The 19,009-nt window shown below is 32.8% G+C and overlaps 1 protein-coding gene across 3 annotated transcripts in view; it reads right to left on the reverse strand.

The window, feature by feature from the left end:
• LOC105207409 (neuropeptide-like 1) overlaps positions 1–16,225 on the reverse strand; it is a 29,968-nt gene extending 13,743 nt beyond the window's left edge. For all 3 annotated transcript variants that reach the window (XR_003268922.2, XM_011176853.3, XM_011176852.3), the window contains exon 1: positions 16,074–16,225. Coding sequence is in view for 2 of the 3 variants with exons in the window: in XM_011176853.3 (XP_011175155.1) it covers positions 16,074–16,151 (78 nt within the window). In the remaining variant the exon portion in view is untranslated. The remainder of the gene's footprint in view (positions 1–16,073) is intronic.
• Between the last annotated feature and the right edge of the window lie 2,784 nt (positions 16,226–19,009).

Raw genomic sequence — 19,009 nt, forward strand, 5'->3', positions numbered from 1 at the left:
TTAATCAACAATAAAAAAATTTAGTTGTAAATGCCCAAATCTTGACGCTGGAACTAGCTAAAAAGAAGAAATTTGATGAAAAAATTTTATTTATAATGGTTTTTGCAGCAAACATTACTATATTTTGCTACAGTTTTAAATAAACAACTTTTAAATGAATAAGTAGATCTAATTAAATTTTTGCATAAATATTTACTAATTTTATTAGTATGTGAAAAAATTTTGGTTTAATTGGCAAAGCTACTTCCTTATTAAATTCGCAAATAAGTGCAGCAAAACGGAATTTTACTGAATCAAGAGTAAACAAAAGGTTAAATAACTTTAAAGCTATTAAATGAATTGTGCTCAAATTTTACACAGATACTCAAACGTAATACTCTATGAAATTTTTATATTTTTGGTAATGGTTTGAGGTATGACACATACATCTTGAACTGCGTTAAACAAATACATAAATCATCAAAAGATGTTAAAAACCGTCAATGATATAATTTACAAAATTTTAAATAATATTACTCTCGCGTTCATTCAAAATACCGTCTAAAAATTAAAATTAAACAAATTTTTATTTTAATTTTACTTCTCTGTAGGCAGAATTATTAATAATTAAAAATAAATAAAAATCTATTTTCGCGGAATTACAATAAACATCGAAAAAATCGAGTAACATCTGCTCTCGAATCAAAATCTTTTTTACTCTTCTTTAAAAGCTTTATTATTACAAGAAACTCAATTTACCGGTCTTTTCAAGCGAGTCAATTTATTGATACAGAAATTTCTGTTGAATTGTCCGACGTATCTTCACCGAGATGGACGTTATCGACAAGCTCTTGGAATAAGGGAATTCTCCTGGCACGTTTGTGAGATCATCGAGCACTATATTCGAATACTTTGGCAGATTGCATTTCTTATAGAATGAAGCAATGTAAATTCTTGCTGTACAAAATTTGGTTGTAAAAGTATTCAAACGTCCACTTCTCTCTTCAGGTGTCGCCTAAACAAATGCTCCCGGATGCTTTCGCACTTTCTTCCCCTTTTCTCCATCTATCGTACCGCGTCTTCGCATTTAAGTTAGTTTATTGGCAAGGTAAACGTTTCTAGAAAATTTAGTTCTCGATGCGATCGCGTCGCATGAATTCCACAGGGAGATATCGGGGATCTGAAAGACTCATACGTTCTGAAAGGTATTTTCTACAGCAAAAGTATGTGGATTTATCCTTGATCCCTAGCTAATAAAATTCTTCCGCTTATCTCAAATGACGCAAAAAATATTATCGACTGCTTTATACCGTACCGTCGTTATTGAAAATTATTATAACAATATTTCTCCGTTAAACACAGAAGAATGAGCCTTAGAAAAAAAAAATTACATAACCCTTTGTTTAACCCTTCCAGTATTAATGGCGCATGTATGCACTAAGGAAAAGAAATTTATCTTGACGTATATATGTGTTCAGAGTTTAGAGTAAGAAGAATTATTATTTTGTTCTACCCACGCATGTTTCTTTATTGAGGTGTTCTGTATCAAAAAGATTAAGAATCTTAAGGTGTGTATTGCTAATATCATTAAGCAAAGTAATGTCATGGATTTAACTACGAAATAAAGACTTGTAAAACTTGAGTACAAACAAATAAAAAAAAGCAAGTACAAATTTAGCGCATTTTCAATATTTCGTACATTGAGAAAAAAATTTGTTAAAAAACTAAAATATTTATTTCAATACGATCAAATATTGAGTTAATTCAACAGTTATTTAATTACACAAAAAAATGTAGTTAATGTCAGTCATTCAAATTTGTTAATCAAGACTTAATTAAGCCAACTCAATATTTAGTTGCACGTATCAAACGTAAATATTTTAGTTCTTCAACCATTTTTTTCAGTGTATAATTTCAATTTATCATATAATTATATATAAATATTTATTCAAAGATTGCATTGATATATCATTTTGCATGCTGTACTTTTTAATCAAAATTATATATTTAATGGAGAAGCTTCCCTAACTGCATTAAATTACAAACTGCACAGAATTTTTCCGTGAAACAATTGTAAACACACGGGCGAAGCGTACTTGAACGAAATGCATTGGCGAGTGACAAAGCGTTTTCCGATCTGTCGATGCCACATCCAACGTGCGCCACGTTACAGATACGTTCTTTTATACGGCGTGAAGAACGCATTTGTATTCTCTCGACATTGCCTTTTTTACAGGCGATTAGCTGAGTCCTGTAGGTCTCGCCGGTAAAAGTCCACTTAGCATGAGAGAGCAGACTAGTTACATGCCCTTGACAAACGAAAATTTTACAGTTTTGCAAGAGCGACGTATCTGAAGTTCCTCATACACAGTTGATAAGCAGATACGAGGGGATTTTGAATCTAAGAATCCTTCTAACTAGGACACTCGAGAAAGTTTTCACTATTGCTGATGCTACATGCATTTGCACTCGCCCTGTAAATCGCGTTTGAAGAGCTTACAAAATCTCTTATTTTACTTCTGTCAAAAAGCCAGACGTGTTTTTCCTTTCAACCGTACGCCTCGCAAAATGTTATCAATCTCTCCGTTTGTAAATATATTTTTATTTAACAAAATAGAAACTTCGTAAAGAGAATAAAGTATTTTTGCATCTTTTGTTTTTTAAATCTCTCTCTCTCTCTCTCTCTCTCTCTCTCTCTCTCTCTGTATTTCTACATTTTTTTCTCAAGAGATATACGTGCAGTCATGTATCAATATTTTATTTAAGCGAGGTCTACTTAAACTTAAAAATTCTAATTAAAAAGATATATGTGCAGTCTTTTATTAATATTTTACTTAATCCACTTTGGAGTTTTACTTAAACTCCAAAATGCTAATTAATTACTATACAATGTCCCGAAATTCTATGGAAAGAAAATTCTTGAAAAATCAAATTGTAAGAGTAAAATGGTTTTTTCATAAATTATTTCAAAAAATAGTTTTTGAGATATAAGGGTTTAAAAAGTTGATCAATAACAAACTACATTTAGACAGTCGCACTATTCGTGAAATAGTATTAGTGACCGCGACAGATAACTGTCTAAAAGTAATATCCGTTTAATTAGTTTTAAGCTCTTATATCTCATTAATTACCGTTTAAACTAAAAATTTATAAATTTTACTTAATTTAGTTTCTTAAAAACCATTTTGTTATAGTATTTTGATTTAAACTTCAGGATGTCCTATATAACGCATACTCGAGAAGTGTGTTAAATAAAAAATGCAATTAACTAGAAAGATGTTTCACTCAATCAGATTTTTTTAGTTTTGTCATACACTGAGAAAAAAGTATTTAGTATTTGAAATTATAATTGCAGAATAAAATAATTACAATTATTTTTATTTTTACCGTTATTTATATGCCATAATTAGTAATACTAATTTTGTGTTTATAATTTTACCAACTATAGACAAATTCTATTATAAATTATAATAATTTTAAAATATTGAAATAGTAAAATATAATAAAAATTAAATAAACATTTCTATCTAGTAAATGTAATCACAATTGTGAATATAATTATTTTTTTAATATTTTAATTATCATAGTAATTGGTAGCTATAATTTGCATGATTAAAATAACTATAAATATATAGTTAAATTATAATAATGCAATCATCTTTTTTTTCCCAGTATAGCGTTATCTAAGAATCGATAAAAACCCTTTATAACAAAATCGCTTCGGAAAATCTTGTTACTGGTACGCTAAGCCGTTCACACAACACAATTTTCACGCGTTTGCAAATTATCTCCTGGAAATGTATATATTATGGTAACTTTGACATATTTAAGTCAGATTACAGCTGTGCTTGCCTGAAAGCTTAGACCGCCGAGAGAGAAAATTAACGCGAAGCTATTTTAATAACATTCACGGTGATACATACCGCTGCATTAGGCGGGAAGTTGCTCGATCGATTCGTGTGTACTCGTATTAACTGCAGTTAGAATAATCGCATTATCGAAACTTGCGTAGATTTGCGCTGTCCTAATCGCGCACCGCGATGTACGCACATGTCGGCACTTCGGTCTGACAATGCGATCTATTTATATCACTTATTTTTTTACACAGTTGTATTAAATTTTCCAGTACATATTGCATGTCACAAACAGTCCACTCAAATTGGTGCGTTAATTGAACACAAAATAAATATATTAGAAAGTAACAGTAACACAAATATTATATAAAAAAAATTGACACAAAAATGTAACGCATTGATGCGAAACAATTTGCGAAAGCATATTTCTTGAGTAAAATTAACATTATAACACGTTGACACATATTTTCTTCATTTATCTTTCACAATTAACGTTTTAAAATTACATTATTTTTATGTTATTCATTTACCCAGATAGCCAAATGCAGTGAGTTTGCCATATTCCAACAATGTTGCAGCAACTAATTTCGATAAAATCAGAATAAGGTAAAACAGCATTATATCTGTCGGGCACTCGAGTGAATTCCAATTCTATCAACAAGTAAATAGCAACATTTTATAGTAATCAAATTTGCTACTTGCAAAATTGTTGCTATTGTTAACAATATAACGTATCGATATCGCTGACCTGCTCTCAAAATTTCAACAATTGATTGTATGTACAAGCAGTTACGTTGCTGCATTCGTAATGTGGTCTTTCGATGTCAGCAAATATACATACAACAATGCATGCAATCTATTTGCTCAGTATGCTATATCACGCTTGGATATCTGAGTATTATTCATACCTTGTGTTATTTTAACATTAAAAAATGTTAAATGTCACTTTAACACAAAATATTATAAATAACACGATCGCGTTTTGTAATATTTATATTAATTTCTATATTTTGCAGTCAGTTAAATTAACACTTGGATACGTTATAAATTTAACATAAAAATTTTTACATGGTCCGGTTTTAAATAAACGCAAAATGTTTTTTGTTTTTTTACTGCGTATCACATTCGCTCAATCCCGTACCTCGGAAACGGCTAAGCCCGTCTCGATTCTGTTTTGTTTTATTCTATTTTCATCCGAAACAGCAAAAGTTGTTTGTCCATCTCTTGCATAAATGTGCATGCCAATTTATTTTACATAATGCAACCTGCGATCTGTCTGAACTTTTTTATTCGAAGAATGCATCACGCCACTCGTGACTTCTCTGTGACGTAGTCGATTATAAAAGAGATCTCGTTCTATCGGCGACTCCTCCGTATCGTCCCACGCGTGGACGTACCAAGTTCGGAGCTACCGTATTTTCTGCGAACAGAGATGATTAACGAGGCGGCATGTAGGCATGATTTTCTTGGAAATGGCACAGATTACGCGGCCGAAGGGTCTTTTCCCCGATGACAGATCGCTCGAAAAATATTTGGCGCGATTGGGCGAGCTTAACGAAAGGGACGGTAACGATGTGGGTAGCCTAAATGATGTTATCGTCTCTCATCGATTTTGCGTTCATCGGCGCCCACGACTTTTGCACTTAAACGAGCAGTTGGAAAAAAAGGAGAGACCCCCTCGAGCCCTTTTTTCATGCCTTGTACCGGGCGGTTGATGTATCGATAATCGTGACTGGTTCCTTCTTTCGAAGTCAGTTATATCCATCAATGCCCCGTCGAGGTAGTGGGTCGACGACTTTTAGAGGTATCGCCAAAAGTGCACCGAGAAAGGTTAATAAAAGCGACTTCTCAAGTAAAACGGGACTCGCGACATTTATATCCTTCGCAAACCAGATGGAAATAGAATGACAGAAACGATAATCGCATGAATACGCAAAAAGATCACTAAATTTGCCGATCCAGATACCGTTCCGAGGATATCTTTGGCCAAGCGTTAATTAATTATCATCTGGAAAGCTCTTTCGGTTTAAATTACGAGATTTCGAAATTACAGAGACACTCATTTATACGTATCATTTGAAGTTCTGTTCGTTAATACGGGATGTGGTAGATAAGCCTTTTAGCGCCAAGAGACGGTGCAAGCTCTAAATTAATTAAGGAGGCTAACAACGTGTGACGCAAGGTTCGTGAATTCAATTAGAAATGTATCCAGATTGAACAATTTAAATTGAAATCAGTGTACAATAGTATTCATTAATTTGCATTGCTACTCTCTAAATCTGAATCAGTGGAGAATCACCGATTACCAGTGGTATACCTGGGATTAATAGATCAATGATTATTTTAATCTAAAAGTTAATAATGTTACTGGTAATCATTGAAAAGTTCTTATTAACTAATGCATTAACAAATACACTTGTCATCATAAATAAATACACAATAAATTTATTAATTTTTCAATTCAGATAATCACTAATTACCAGTGGCATACTTGGTACTGATGATCAGAATTATTCACTGATAATCAATAATTAGCCACTGATTCAGATTTAGAAAGTAGATTTATAACTGATCGGTGACTATTCATTGTTTTTCAGTGATTCCGATTAAGAGGAAGGTATTGTTACCAATCAGAATCAGTGTATTATAAATGACAGTGCATATATTACTGATTAATAAAGTTATAAGAACACGCCGGATTTTTATGCAAATTGCATATTGTTTTTTTTTTTTAGAAAGCAGATAGAAAGTAAGGAAATAGAAATTTGTCTTATTAAAAAAAGCATTATAAAAATGCATATTCCTGTGCATATTTGCATGAAAAATCCAATGTCTAGTTATAAGTGTAGCACTGAAATCAGTAATATTTCACTGATTTCGGTTTAAAGCAGCAAGCGTATATGAGATCCACAGCGTAAAAAAAACCTTCTGAAAAGCATCAGAGCTCGAAAAATATTATTTTCTATAAAAAAAGAAAAAAACTTTGGAAAACGTTTATACTTTAATATAAATATCGCTCGCGTAGCATTAAATCATTGTCGAATATTGCCGTCAATTTTTATCGCGTTATCCTGAGATATAAAACGCATCGATCTTCAAAGTTCGCTTTTCAATTAAATCAAGACAACTAATGCAGCAGTGGCTTAAACGACAACGACGTTGCACGAAAGAATCCGCGTTACGTCGCCGAGATTTCTTGTAAAACGCGAACGAGGGCTTCGTAGCCGCATCTGCTCGGTAAATTCAACGTCAATCTTGCGCGAAAGTCGCACTTCTTGAACAGTAACGTGAGAATTATTACGATCTCGCGTCGAAACGCGCGCTCTATACGCGATTTTTTATAATATACGCGACGAGCCGGTATCATCAGCGAGTTTAATCACGCGCGCATTTAAGCGATTACAGGCCTTCCTTTAATCGCCTAAATCATTTATTACGTTCGATAACTTTAATCATCTATTTTAAAGTTTGCCGCTACGCGCAAGACGCACGTGTCCGGATCTGAGTAACGTCGAACACGTCGTCGGACACACGCCGGGCGGTGACGAATCCGCGATGATAGGCTAACTCCGATATATGCCGATATATGTGGCTCAATTTATCAAACATTTATCAAATTATTTGTTTAAGATAAATAAATTGTACCAATAAAAATTTTATACTATTTTCTATTATAAACAGAATTAAAAATACAAAATATATGATAATATATATATATATTTTTTTTTACAATCACTGAAGCATACAACGTAATTTTTGAATTTTGTAATCGGTGAATAGTCCATACATTTTTCTACATTAAGCAAAAAAGATCCAAGCCTAATACGTGAATAAATTAATAAAAAACAGCTTTACTTATATTTTTAAATCACGTCAAATATTATTTGCACTTTTCTCAAAACGGATTTCATGTGAATTGGAGGTTTCTTGCATAACTATGGCTTTAGCATTTATTACTCGAACTCCACTGACCATTAACTTCTGTAATTTTTTTTCCGTTGACATATTAAATTCTGATGTAATCCTTTTTATGACTTTGACACAACCGTTATATCTATTTATTTATATATTTATATTTATTTGAACGTACGCGTCCCAGTTTATTTATTTAAAATGTTTAAAGTTATTAATACTACTGAGGAAAGCTAAGTAAGTCGAAACGTTCAGTTTATTTAATAATTAAACGGAAATCAATTTTAATTAAAAACGCACACCTTCTTTCTGCTCGTTATCGGCCTCTCACTCTATCTATTGTTTGAAAATACAAGCGATTGACTTATTAACAAAATATTATTTTTTTATATTACATTGGAAAAAAACCCTTTTAAAAACCCTTGTATTTTTGTCACATATCAAAAAGAATGGAAAACACGTAGCCACTCATGAATAAAACAAACTGAATAAAAAAAGAATTGAAATCACACAATTCTAATATAACATAAAACATAGAATGATTGCGCACAAATTATCCTCGTTTCTTTTATTTATTTATTTTTTAACTTCTGATGTAAATCCTTACGTAAATATCGGAGTTATCCTAAGCTGATCGTGCGCATGAATTCGATGTCTGCGTAATTAACACGGGATATTTGTAATTTAAAGATCGCGTCGATGTAACAGGAGCAGCCGAAGCAACGAGCGCGTCATCGCGTTCCGCATTGCCGGCGAAGAATATTAATAATCATGTCGATCGAGTTCGCTCGCGCGTAAACTGAACGCACTGTACGTAAATTAAAAACACATGTTTCGGAAAAAAAAAGATGCGCATCTCTTTTATCGATAGTTTGTCATTCGTCATGCGACGGGCAAACGCCGCGAACGGCGACGATAAATCATGACGCATCCAGGGACGAATGCGTTAGTTGATAACAAGTATGCCACATGCGCATATGCACGTGGATGTGATTAATGCTGCGCGTCGCGCGCGAATCAAACTTTCTAATTAATCTGCAAGGTAATTGTTCGCGCATCAGCGACAATTCGTTCGTCGCGTTTCGCAATTCTTCGCATTTCGCAATTTTGCTTTCGCGTGGACGTTTATTGAAAATTTTCATTTTGAAGAGTTCCGCATTCATATCTCGCGGAAGGTAGACTCAAGATGTCGCGAGCGCGCGAAGTCCAATAAATTTAGAAAGCGCCGCGTGCGCGATACGAACAATCTGAATTCAATTTGCATAGAGCCGCGTTCCCGTTTGCTTTCGACATCGCGCACAAGGGAAATTGCTGATCGAAGATATAGGATGATGCCACGAAGAAGACCTTCGCACTGATTACAACGCACTGAATTCAACGGGCGATAAAATGATCAGACACGTCCCGCAAACAAGATGCTCTTCGCGTTCCTGAATCCGCGCTCATAAATATTTGAAACGCTCCTTGAAAAAAAAAGTGAATAGAAAAATTCAACAGTGAATTGATATAAAATGTCCTTTATGATCCTCCTGCTACCTATATAAAACTAACTTGACCCACTTCGTCCTGTACACAATGCACAAAGTAAATGTTTAAAAAATAAAATAATCCATATATATATATATATGTTAAATAATCTTTAAAAAGATATATTCCGAGTAATTTCCCGGGAAAAAATTTTACATATATAATTATATACAATTATATATTAAATATATCCATATAAATAAATATATAACATATAATGAAATATATATAATATATCAAAATATATTATCTAAATATTATATATAATAGTGAAAAATTATATATAATATATATATTATGTATATTGTGTATATATTTATATACAGACATACTTAATATATAATTGTATATAATTATATATATATAAATTTTTTTCCAGGATAACTTCTGACGAATAGAATTTATTCTACAATTCTAGATTTAAAGTAAAGTTTGGGTACAATAATCGAGCTAAGATGGATAATGCTCTTGAAAAGTATTACGCGAATTTTTGGAACAGCGGTAAGTAGTCACGCTTGGTCTGACCACAGCCGTCTTCGACTACTTCGAGTGGAAGCGACAAATGGAATCGCGCTGTGGAAAGGAACCGCGAGAACGAGAAAACAAGATGAAGAACTTTCGAAGTATCCATAGCTGTTTGTGGGAACTTCAAATCGACTGGCTTTAATTGTATTATGGTGACGTATGCCAGACAAAGCGAGTGCTCGTAACTTCTCTCCAAGAGAGAAACAAACTGAAATTAACTTCGTATGCTTGATCTAGCAATGAGCTTTGAGCTTAATGAAGAAGTACTATTGGGGCTCTTGTCTGTAACGATATCGTCTAATTTCTCAGATCGTTTAATTTACGAAATAGTTTCTAATCGAGAGAATAAAGAAAAGTGGAATACGAAAGCGAAATTGTGTAGCTATTTGAGCTATTTGAGCGCATAAATGTCCCTACAATGTATCAGTTTTCCGCGTCCTATTTAACAGGTGTTTAATTTTAAAGTTGAGATTGTGTATGAGTGGACTATTCTTTTCGTATAGCGCACGAGTTATCGTAAGTAATAATTCGCGCCTTTCCAAAAGAGCCCTTTCAAGAAGATCGCGCCGTCTCTGCTCACAATATATTTTGCACACGAACGCATCCCCGTGCACGTACGAAACACCTTCACTCGGACCAATTTCTATAGTGCATATAACACCACGGTGAAAGCCGCTGGCCTTTTGTTTTCGTCGATTAAGAACGCCCACTCCTATTTAAACCACCACAATGTGATGCAGCAACATCATACATGTTTCGCCGCAGTCTGCTTCGCGTTCGCGATATCTTGTAATATCTCATAAATTTATACTCATCGTGTCAGTCGGTGTCTGGTGAAACGTGACGGACTTTGCTACGTAAAAGCAAATTAATTCCAATGAACTATATTTTAAATGAGATGTACTTTTAAATTGTGCATGTCGCACCGAGAATAAATGAATACACTAAAGGCTGTGCTAAATAGGATAGAAGTATAAAAAAAAAAATTGTATGTAATATGTATTAGATTTTAGCTAATCCAATAATTATATAATAAGGGATGAATAAGTGATTAGGGTAAAATTGCAAATTAAGACGTATTCTATAACTTTTAACGACATCAGTACCGATGCACAAAAAAAAACGTAGTATCAATTTTTAACTAATATATTTAAGATTATAAAATTAATTCTAAATTAAATTTGAAATTATCAAATTAAATTCCAAATCATTCTAAATTCTTTAAAGAAGAATAGTATTCCATTTAATAATCATGGTTTCATAAAAGTAATAATATAAAATCTTCTTAAAAGAATTTCAGCAGTATTACATTTCTATTTCATTACATTATTTTATTACATTTTTATTTTATTACATTATTTTATTCCATTTTTATTTCATTACATACCACTTGATTTTATTACAATAGCTATCTGAAGCACAATATGATTGTATAAATAATAAAAATTTTTGATTCTTGGTTTGAAGATAATCTTATTTTATATCAATTTTTTTTCTTTCAACTCATAAAAATTATTATTGAATTCGTTGTTTCATGTATAACCAAGCATATAATTTCTTGTATGTATTACATTTTAATCTTCTTTAAAGAATTTTATCATCTTAAATTTTAGCAAAATTTTTCTTTCAATATGATATTAATTATCTAAAGAGCACAATATAATTATCTTAATACTAATACTGTTAAATTCTAATTCTTGGAAGATATTATTACCTTTTTCTATCCAATATTTTTTCCCTCAACTCATAAAAATTAATTAATGAAATTATATTAGGTTGGCAAGAAAGTCATGTTATTCTTTCTCTATATAAATAAAAGGCATTTTTTTCAAACAAAGCAAAAACTTTCATTAATAGAAAACAAAACAATATGACATTTTTGCCAACCCAATATTAAATAATTATTAAATAATAAAAATATATGTTTTTTGATAAAACTATTCTGAAAATATAGATATCCCTAAAACAAAAATGTTCTTTTTCCTGCAGGATATCATGGAACGTAATCAGATTTTGTTTCGCAAGTACTTTGCGTTTATGATAAATCGAGCCTGGAAAAAGGTAATCGTTCTTATGGAATTAATTGAATTCTACGTTAAATGTATCGAGAAATCGTCGTCTCTTTGAGAAGCATGGCTTTAATAGATCAATAAGATGCGCTTTGTGCAGCGAGTCGTTAAAGACAGTTTCTTCTTCCTCTCGCTGCCTCAAATAAAGGAGGCAACAGGTTTGACTCTTCGCATCTTTACCATTGATGTAAACCTTCGGGCCCTTTCTTACGTGACATTTTCGCGACGGTAACGTCTATTGATGTCGATCACAGAATGGCTGGAAGTAAAGTGTAAAAGCGCTTTTTTATATCCTCCGTACGCGGGGACGCAATTTAATTTTGCGATCAATGCTTGTCACAGAGACAATTTGTAAAGCAGTTCCACAAAAAAAAAAGATTAGCTATCTTTTTAAACGACGCCACTTTAATTCAACACGAATACTGACGCATGTTAAAGCTATACATATAATTACAGACGCTAAACAAAAGAAACAATATTTTTAAATTTCTAAAAATTAATACCCGCGATTAAATGAGCGCGACGCGTTTCAAAGATACATAATAATATTTTATGAGCGGCAAAATACATGCATTTAATAGGTGCATTTATTTCTGATTTTTTTTTTTATACCGTTTAAACAAGAGTATATCATTCAAGATTTTGATGATAGATGAAAGATAAGACAAAACGCAGATTTCTAAAATTTAAAGGGTAACAAAGGAAATCGTGACAAAGAACATATATTTGTAGAAGACAAACAGAGGTAAGATTCCACTTTTAGAAATAAAAATGTAAAAGAAGAGTTTGGCGAGAGGCTTACGAAGTTGCAAATTTTCAGTAAGCGGAGACTCACTTGGCTTACTCCCTATACAAATTTACAGAATGATATTAAGAAAGTTCAGTCATACGGGATTGTAGTCCAATAGCCAAATCTCGTCTTGCGGTTCGCTGTTCTGTTTGACAAACTGTATGCAAACAATCTGCTGCGTAGTAACGAAATAATTTGTCCCCTCTCTGTATACATTTCGGAAATTAATCCACGGTACATTTTTTGTTCGAAGTGTAGGATATTCTAAAAATTAATGAATCCAATTTTGAGATCGTAAATCAATAATTAATTATAAAGATTAATATTTGTGATGTGAGACAGCAGAGATACCTTTAAAATCGCCTTTAAATTTGTCGAGAAATAGAACTGTAATTCTTTCATTAAATTGGAACTTAATTCTGCTATCAAGATTTAGACATTTGTCGAAGTTGGCAGTAAATACTTCCTTTGATCGTTGACCCACTTCTGGTCGGAGTGACATTTTTCATTTAAGGGGCTTTCGGTTTTCCCTAGTTACGCGTCGCTAAAAATGCGTGATCGAAGAAGCATTACGAGCAGCCCCTCCCTCTTTTTTTTCTCTCTTTTGTAGCTCTTCTCTTTGTATGCGAAAAACTAATGGAGTCTGTTTGATCGTACATAATCTGCCGTAATTAGGATACAAGTGCAGCCGAGTGTAGCTGACAAAGGATCTAATCTAGAAAGATTTTTCTGATGAGACAAAGTTGTGCAATTTGTGGCAAAGTCATTAGCACATTAAAGTGTACACTCTCATTGTTATCAAAAGAAGTTGTACAAGAACGGAAAAATGTTGCGAGAGAGCACTTTGCATCTCAGGCTGTTTCATAAACATCTTTAAAAAAGTTTATTTTACACACACAAAAAAAGTTATTTTACACACAAAAAAAGAACATTCTTTTTTTGAAAACATTTCTATTTTTAAAATGTTAAATATCGAAACAAGATTACATAGCGTTAAACAGATGTAATTTGTTTACATGAAGAAATTTCATATAGTTTCATCAAAAAAATTAGAATTAAAATTTTTTAATATTATTATCATTGAAATCATGTTGTGCTTTTTAGATAATTATCATAACGTTGAAATAAAAATATAACGTTTTACTGAAGTATAAAGTTATTAAATTCTTTAAAGGAGATTAAATATAAGACTACATATAGTATAAGCAAGAATATAATTTCTTACTATATTACATATGACAATACCCTTAAAAAATAGAATGTATTAATTTTAATTTGATACTGATAATTGTTTTTCCATATCATCAACGTATAATTCCTTTTTTATTAAAAAATGTTGTTTATCTGACCTATCAAATACATAAGTATATTGCACGATTTTAAATCGCGACTCGAAGACCCTCGAGCACATATTGAAAAAAAATTCTCTATGAAAAGCATCTTTGTTATCGAAATAACTTCGGGGCTTTGAAACCTATCACGAGGGATCGCAATAACCGAGATCCGTTTCGTAACCGCGATCGATGGGACCATTAATTTTTAGGTGGATTTTAATTGTACCGCGTACACACGTTCGAAGCTATAATCCACTCGATCAACCAATTCCCTTTGCCAGACATCTTTAAAAGCATCAGAGCGGCGGGACGACGCTGAATGCCAGCTCACTCGCGAGGACGCAGATCCTTGAATTCTCTGTATTCGAACGCGAGAACGTTCCCCGTCGGAGAATTGCGAATTGTCTAAAAGCACTAGCCCGGGGAACCGGCATTCGGCATTATTCGAGATGCGATTTCTACCCGATATTTTGGCTGCACAAAGAGAATGGGCGTGTGCACGCTCTCCCTTGTGCATCTTCCTTTCGACTGTCGTCCGCTGTGAACGATTATACACGCGCTTGTCTCGCGACCAGGAAAGATCTCCCGCACTTCGTGTAAAAATATAACAATACCGGCTGCGTGTAAAAATTTGACAAGGTAATGTTAAAACGTGGTAAAGAAAGAGGTGGAAAATAGTTTTTTTTTTAAATCGCCGCCATATGCTTGATACATAAAAGGATCGTGCCGTTAGCCGTGACGTCTTTTCTTCATCCTAACGAGCTCCCGTCCCATGAAGTGGAGGGATAAGAAATTTTATCTGCATTCCAGAATTATATGTGAGTAACGTGAGGAAGCAATAGCACACCGACAATATTTTTATACGGGGGCCCCGTAACCCGCGTCTGATAAAATTAAGCGACGGACGGATTTTATCTGCGTTCCAGTCAGACGAGCACATGTTATACACATCGCACGCTCAATATCCCCCTCCTCCCTTCACTCTTCCAACCCCGTAGTGTATCTTTAAATTCTTGTAAAGCTTCTTAGAAAAAAAAAAGATTTCTTTTTTTTCTAAGAAAAATGCGACCTCGACGTATCTCGAGCGTCTTCGTCGCACCGCGACACGTCCACCTTTGTGTCGTGGGATTTTGGTCGCGAGGTTGATGTAATTAATCATTACGGAATTTCTCGTAACAACTTGGATACAGACACCGCAATAAAGCGACCGGGAGATTGAAATTTTGCAAGTGCATACTACAAGTGCCAGCCATTCCTTTATCCGCAAGTACGTTGTAAACACATATATACTCCTTCAAAGTGATCCCAGGATCATTTCATCAACCTCGCGGACTATGAAAGATCGGTTCAATGAGAGAAGGTAAATGTGCGCGTCGATTAAATTCGATTTTTTCCTATTTGATTGAAAGAAACAAACGCGTCATATAGTATGTCACGTTGCTCCAAAAAATAACGCGAAAAAATAAAATATATGTAAGCAGACTCAAAATATCTCTCATAAATTAAAAATGTTTAGTATAAAAATGATAAAATTATGTTCCTGATAAATTTTATTATTAGGAAAAAAAAATTCAGAAAACAAATTTTTCTGAATTTTAAATATCCAAAGAAGATTGCTGTTGCCAAAAGATATTTATTTGTTAATTTTTATGTGAATCTCGATTTAACTGAAATTTAATTTAAAATAAAGCCAGATAAAAAGAAATAATGTAAATTATTTCTTTATCCTCAAGTTATTCTTCGTATTCAAATATTTAACTAATTTAATTTTTTTAAATATTTAAATAGGTAAATATTCTTCTGAAGAAAAATCCATTCAAGATGCGTGTAGCGCCAAAAGAAGAAACGACGAATCGAGACATATATTCCTACGTCAAATTGATTAAAAATTTCGAATCTTCTCAATCGATACTTTGGCAGAACTTTCTAATGCATACGAACAATTTTATATCGTCTAGTTAACCGCTCGTTTAAATAAAATGAAGAGCGGATTTTCAAGTTCGGCGCTACAGAGGCAAATCGTTCGCGTCGTCGCGCAGGAGGAAGGGAAATTTTTAATAGAAATTTGCGAGGAATCACTCACCGCAGGCTGGCGAATCTCGTTGACGATGGAGATATAGAGAAACAGGCTCACGAGGTAACTTCTGGTGAATCCCATCATCTTCTCGGTGGTGAGACGATCAGCCTGTCCGTCGCGACGCGGGCTTCCAAATGTGAGTATCGTTCTTCAGAACGTGTTGCCTCTTATATAGGGTGCACTCCAGCCGGCGCAGGCGTTCTTCACCCCCGAGCGTTCTCCTCGCCCCATAGCGCACCCCCACATACGACGTACGTACATACGTACGTACGCGATGTACGCTCGCTGCTGTGCTTTTCCTTTTTTTATTTTATTTTCTTTTTTGTGCCCCTACTTGCTCCACAGTGATGTGGAGTATCGCAGATTCCAGAGGTGGGTAGCGAGACCAGCCGCTCTATGAATTTTTTGGGAAGAAGAGAGCAAGGATGGAAACGAAAGTTTTTCGGGATTTTGTAATGCGAGTAATATCCGCGTTTATTGCGCGTCGATGAGAAAGAGTGACCGTGACGTTTCTCAACGTACTTGGAGTAGATTTAGTAGGAGTATTTTCTAATTTTGTGCACTTTGTTGAAAACCTATTATTCCTTTTCTTTCAGATGTACTGTAAAATAAGAAGATATGGTGTGCTTGTCTGTACTGTATTTGTATTTTCCTAGTGCAGTATTTTTGCACAGTGCTATCAGTACTGTGCAAAATTAGCTAAATAAAGATTTAAAAAAATTACATGTAAATGTATGTTAAAAAAATTAAAATGGAATGTGTATAATATATAGAAGAATGCTTATCTTCAAAAAAATAAAGATTTATATATAAAAATATATTCATATATTTTTATATATAAATCTTTATTTTTTTGAAGATAAGCATTCTTCAAATATTTCAGTCTAACAAAACAAATTCTTCTTTTTATTTGGATTGATACGCAAATAAAAATCAATTAAAAAATATAGACGAAATCTATAGCTCGTAATGAATAACAAAGTTCCTTGAAGTTTTCAAACTACATAGTTCTGGAGCAATTTCTACATTGCACTATTCTTTTCTGATTTGTACAATCTGTTATTATCACTTCAAAAATTTTTCTGTACGAATATCTACATGCTAATTTAGAGATTTGGCAATGATTCATTTAGTAATTTATTACTTACATTAACTTGGATAATTAAAAAAAAACATTTTTTATCTAAAATAAAAATAGAAATAATATACATTTTAACAATCTAGATAAAGGTAAGATAAAATCATTTCTTCCTTTTTGATAATTTTATATAAATATCTGCATAAACAAAAAGAATACCTTCTAGCGATCTAAAAAATATCTTATGTAGCACCTTGAGATATTCAGATATCTAGCGATGTCTTGAAGATATCTTTTAAAAATCAAAAAGACATCTTATGTGACAAATATCTTAACAATATCTTTTAAGATGTTCAAATGTCAACAGATATTTTTAAAAATTCTACAAAGTTATCTTCAACAAAATTTTTTTTAAACAATTCTAAAACGCCTACTAGACATATCTTGGAGATATTTTTATTAAAACATCTTTTAATTATTCACAAGAGCTCGATGTTTTCTGGATAACGGCAAACACTAATATCGGTAGTCATAATTGTGCGATTGACTTTACTCGAAAACGAGGGTTGAAACGCCCTCAAGCTCAATCTGTGACAAAAAATATTTTCAAATAGAATTACATGTAATAATTATTAGGTCACGTCTGCAGCGTCAAAATTATACTGTTTCTTTCTGTTTGATTTGGCATAATTTAATTATATCTTTTTTAATATCAGGATCACAACTTGTTAAACAAACTAACTTAATTACAATAACTGAGCGTAAGAAAATACTCAAGAATACTATAATAATTTGTAATATTCAGACGTTGTACCAAATAAGCACCTTATAATTTCGAGGCAATTGGCCTTTCCTGAAATAGTATCGACCTTTATAAGTCTCTTAAATATGACGGTTTTTTTTGGATATGACGACTTTTCTTAGATATGACTCCTTTTGGTCTTAACGTTCGCCGTTGAAGTCGCAATAAGTAAGAATATTTTTCCGTTAACGTAAAAATAATCGTTATTCATAGAATTAGAGTGTCTTTTAAAATTCCATTTAAGTGTTCATTTTTACTCAATCTTCTCCTAATTCTTACAGATTAAAAATATTATAGTATTCAATAATATCAATTAACGTCTCATCAGTGTAACGTAATTATATGAAGATCGCGAAAGAAACAGAAGAAATACATATTCGATTTCCTAGAAATGACGTCACGGTTATTACGACCACAGGCAATTTTTAACACAAACTTTTTTTTTACATTGATCTTCTCCTTTCTCATTTGTCAGATAATTTGCGCTCTATATAATAATACAAAAACGATAACTTTTTACCCGATATTATCGGGGGAAAACTAATTAGCGAATCTACATATAAAAAATTTGGACAAACTATTTTTGTACGTACGTGTAAAGTTAGAATATTCACCCATATACGACCTTTAGGCGAGAATATATCACTTTAAGGATTCGCTGGTGCGAGGAGGGACAGAATAAAAAATAAAATACGAATAGAAATTCTCATTATAGACTGTCGTTCGTAGTGGACCAAGGGATTTGCAATAAGAACCGAGATATCACATAGTCTTATGACGTCCGTGGTATCGTATTTTGATACGAAGTCTTTCGGGAATCTAGAATTTCCGCTGTAATTGACCGTATATTTGTCACACGAATACCGCGAGATCGATACTCCGAATGCGAAATAAACAAGAAGCAAATAGTAAACTCGATCGTCTTCTCGATTATTTAAAATGTAAGAAAATTGCACGATTTAAAATATATTTTAAAATATTATCATCGACATGTAAGCTCGAACTTTATTTCTGCAGAGAATCACGTTCTATATAAGATTGCTGCGGTCGTGTAATTAGAAT

This window comes from Solenopsis invicta, chromosome 9 (assembly GCF_016802725.1).
Source record: "Solenopsis invicta isolate M01_SB chromosome 9, UNIL_Sinv_3.0, whole genome shotgun sequence".
Classification (NCBI taxonomy): domain Eukaryota; kingdom Metazoa; phylum Arthropoda; class Insecta; order Hymenoptera; family Formicidae; genus Solenopsis; species Solenopsis invicta.